General features: G+C 41.7%; 1 protein-coding gene across 1 annotated transcript in view; it reads left to right on the top strand.

Moving 5' to 3' along the window:
* Window positions 1-861: 861 nt before the first annotated feature.
* The window catches only part of LOC116464809 (putative transporter SVOPL), a gene marked incomplete at both ends in the record, with an annotated part of 4,464 nt that continues 1,801 nt past the window's right edge, over window positions 862-3,524 (top strand). The window contains 2 exons of the mRNA XM_032148064.1: window positions 862-935; window positions 2,611-2,816. Coding sequence (XP_032003955.1) covers window positions 862-935; window positions 2,611-2,816 — 280 coding nt within the window. The remainder of the gene's footprint in view (window positions 936-2,610; window positions 2,817-3,524) is intronic.

Here is a 3,524-nt window from a genome sequence, read left to right as displayed (position 1 = left end):
TTTTTTTTTTTTTTTTTTTTTTTTTTTTCTTTTTTTGAGATGGAGTTTCACTCTTGTTGCCCAGGCTGGAGTGCAATGGTGTGATCTCGGCTCACCGCAACCTCCACCTCCTGGGTTCAAGCAATTCTCCTGCCTCAGCCTCCCGAGTAGCTGGGATTACAGGCATGCTCCACCATGTCTGGCTAATTTTTGTATTTTTAGTAGAGACGGGCTTTCGCCATGTTGGTCAGGCTGGTCTCTAGCTCCCGACCTCAGGTGATCCGCCACCCGCCTTGGCCTCCCAAAGTGCTGGGATTATAGGCATGAGCCACCACACCCAGCCCATTCTTACTTGTTTTTATCCAAAGGTATTGAAGAGGTACTATGGAAAAGAACTCTTGCTAACTACACCCCTTAGAGACAGAAAAAGAAATTAGGCATTCTCTCCTTTTTCAACTTTATGCCATTGTTTTCTTAATAAGTCTCATACTCTTTTTTAATATAAGAGTTTTTGTTTTAATGTTAATTTTAGAAGAATCTCTCATCAGTTTCACAGTCACTTTTCACGTTTCCTCCTACCCTCCCCACCCCCGCGCCAGTGCTGGTGAGCAGAGGAAGAGCAAAAGGTTAGGATCTTAAGTTCAGTGAGTTTTGGTACTTGTCAATGATAAGAAAAAGCCAAAAGACAGATCTGGCTGAGACAAATGTGTTTAAAACAATTATCTCTGGGTTTGTGTCAGCTGTACTCATAGGAGCTGAGTGGTTATGCCAGGCCACCATGCTCCAGTATGATTCTCATCTTCTATGATCGAAAACAGTGGAAACACCTTCGTTCATCCTTAATCTGCTGAGTATATTCTGTCTCCTTTTCATTACCCCCAGAAAAAAAGAGGAAGATTTGCAGACCTATTGGATGCTAAATATTTACGGACCACGTTACAGATCTGGGTCATATGGTAAGAGTGTAATTATTTCAAAACTAGTTTTAAATGGATGCATTGGGAGGAAGCCTTTTAAGTAAATCTATGTGAATGCCACTGGGGAGAAAAACATAAGACCAACTCCAAATACTACAAAGACAAGCAATGTCTTGTCTTTCTACAAACACTACCACCACTAAAGAAATAAGTAAATGGATACATAGACAGAGGAAAAATCCCTAATTGTCTTCGACCAGTTCTTAAATTTTTCTTACGAGCATATGAGCTCACTTCCTAACTTTTGCAGCCTGGTCTTTTTCTCACCACATGACAGAAACTGGTCCTTTGAAGTCACCAATCATCAAGTCCAATGGCATAGACTCTTGTGGTACCCTCTGTGATTCATTTCTCTGCAGCATGACCTTGAGTAAGCAAAGATTTTCTAAACAGGACTAAAACATGCTAACTATAAAGGAAAAGATTGATGAGTTTTAATACATTAAATTAGGAACTTAGAACTGTGTCAAGATATCATGAAGAAGGCCAGGTGCAGTGGCTCATGCCTGTAATCCCAGCACTTTGAGCACTTTGGGAGGCCGAGACAGGTGGATCACCTGAGGTCAGGAGTTTGAGACCAGCCTGGCCAACATGGTGAAACCCTGTTTCCACTAAAAATATAAAAAAATTAGCTGGGCATGGTGGTGGGTACCTGTAGTCCCAGCTACTTGAGAGGCTGAGGCAGGAGAATCGCTTGAACCCAGGAGGTGGAGGTTGCAGTGAGCCGAGATTGCACCACTGCACTCGAGCCTGGGTGACAGAATGAAACTGTCTCAAAAAAAAAAAAAAAAAAAATGAAGAACCTGAAAGGTAAGCCACCCATGGGGAGAAGAAATTTGCAATGTATATTTCCAGCAAATTATATATATATACACACACACACACACACATATAAAATATGCTACATATTAGACATATAATTTTTTCAACAGGAAAAATAGACAACCCAGTTTATTTTTTTAACTTTTTAAAAATTTTTTAAGTTTTAAAATTTATTTTATTTTGCATTTGTAGAGATGGGTCTTGCTTTGTTGCCCAGGCTGGTCTCAAACTCCTGGCCTCAAGCAGTCTTCCTGCCTTAGCCTCCCAAAGTGCTAGGATGACAGGCATGAGCCACCATGCCCGGCCAACAGCCCAATTTAGAAATACACAAGAGACTTGAAAGCGCACTTCACCAAAACATATACCAGATAAACACATCAAAACATGCTCAACCTTAAAGTCACCAGAGAAATGCAAATGAAAACCCAACAAGATACCATTACAAATCCACCAGTCCACGAGAATGGCTAAAATGAAAGACTGACAATACCAAGGATTGAGAAGGAGGCAAAGTGACTGGAACTTTCATACACAGCTGACTGGAGTTCAAATTAGTACAGCCACTTTGACAAACTGGAGGTATCTATAACAGCTGGAAATATGTGTATACTATGGCCCAGCAATTCTGCTCCTAGGTTTACAGCCAACAGGCATGTGTACATCTGTATGATGTGTAAGAGACACTTCTACGAATGCTCTGTGTGGCGTCTGAGCCTGACTTTCTGCTCTCTTTGCTTTTCACATGCTGCACGTTCCACTTGGTATCCCCTCCCCACTCATCCTTCAGGTCTGGTGTCAGCGTTTGCTAGTGACGTTCTTTTCTCTCTTCCAGGCTTGGAATCTCTTTTGCGTACTATGGGGTTATCCTGGCCAGTGCTGAGCTGCTGGAGCGGGAATTGGTCTGTGGTTCGAAGTCCGACTCCGAGGTGGTGGTGATGGGGGGGGACTCAGGGAAGAGCCAGAGCCCCTGCTACTGCCACATGTTTGCACCCTCTGACTATCAGACCATGATCATCAGCACCATCGGTGAAATTGCTCGTAAGTGTCCCTCTGCGTGTTGGGTCTGTCTCTCTTGGGTGGTCTATGTGCATTTGAGTATTAGCTGAGAGAAGTGTGACCCTGTGACACCGCTCCTGCCTAGCAGAACTGAGTAAGTCACCAAGTAGTGCTGAAAAATCTCCAATTTGGATTGGTATTGGCAAGAGAAGTCTGGAGGAGTAGAGCTTTGAAGTGCTGTATTCTATCAATTGTAAGGTGTTTTTTTCACCCTTACATTTTAACATCTCTGAAATTGGAATGTGGCTTACAATGGCTTGTTAGATTGCAATTGACAGCATTATTTCTATTTTAGTAGACATAAAATTATGGTACTTAAAAATCAATGGCTGAATGTTAAATTGAGCTGATGAAAAAAAAAATCAGTGGCACCTTGAATTTGATGAAAACATATAAAACACTTAAAATACGGGCCTAGCAAGCTGGCAATCTACAATAGACCTGCATGATTTAATAAGTATCCTGGGCACCAGTGCCTATCATTCCTGGACCCACGTGGGTAAAGTATATGTAAAAAGTCTTGAAATTGATGACAACGTGACTGGATTTTGGCTGGAATACTTGTGAGGTTTGGATGAAGTTGCTTCTTTCTGAAACGACAAGGATGAATCCATGCCAGTGTTGCAATATGCCACTTGCCTTCCAAGGTTCCAGAAATTATCTTTTTTTTTTTTTTTTTTTTTTTTTTTT

The sequence above is a fragment of the Hylobates moloch genome, unplaced genomic scaffold, assembly GCF_009828535.3.
Source record: "Hylobates moloch isolate HMO894 unplaced genomic scaffold, HMol_V3 SCAFFOLD_1808, whole genome shotgun sequence".
Lineage (NCBI taxonomy): Eukaryota > Metazoa > Chordata > Mammalia > Primates > Hylobatidae > Hylobates > Hylobates moloch.
This window is presented reverse-complemented; position numbering and strand designations above follow the sequence as displayed.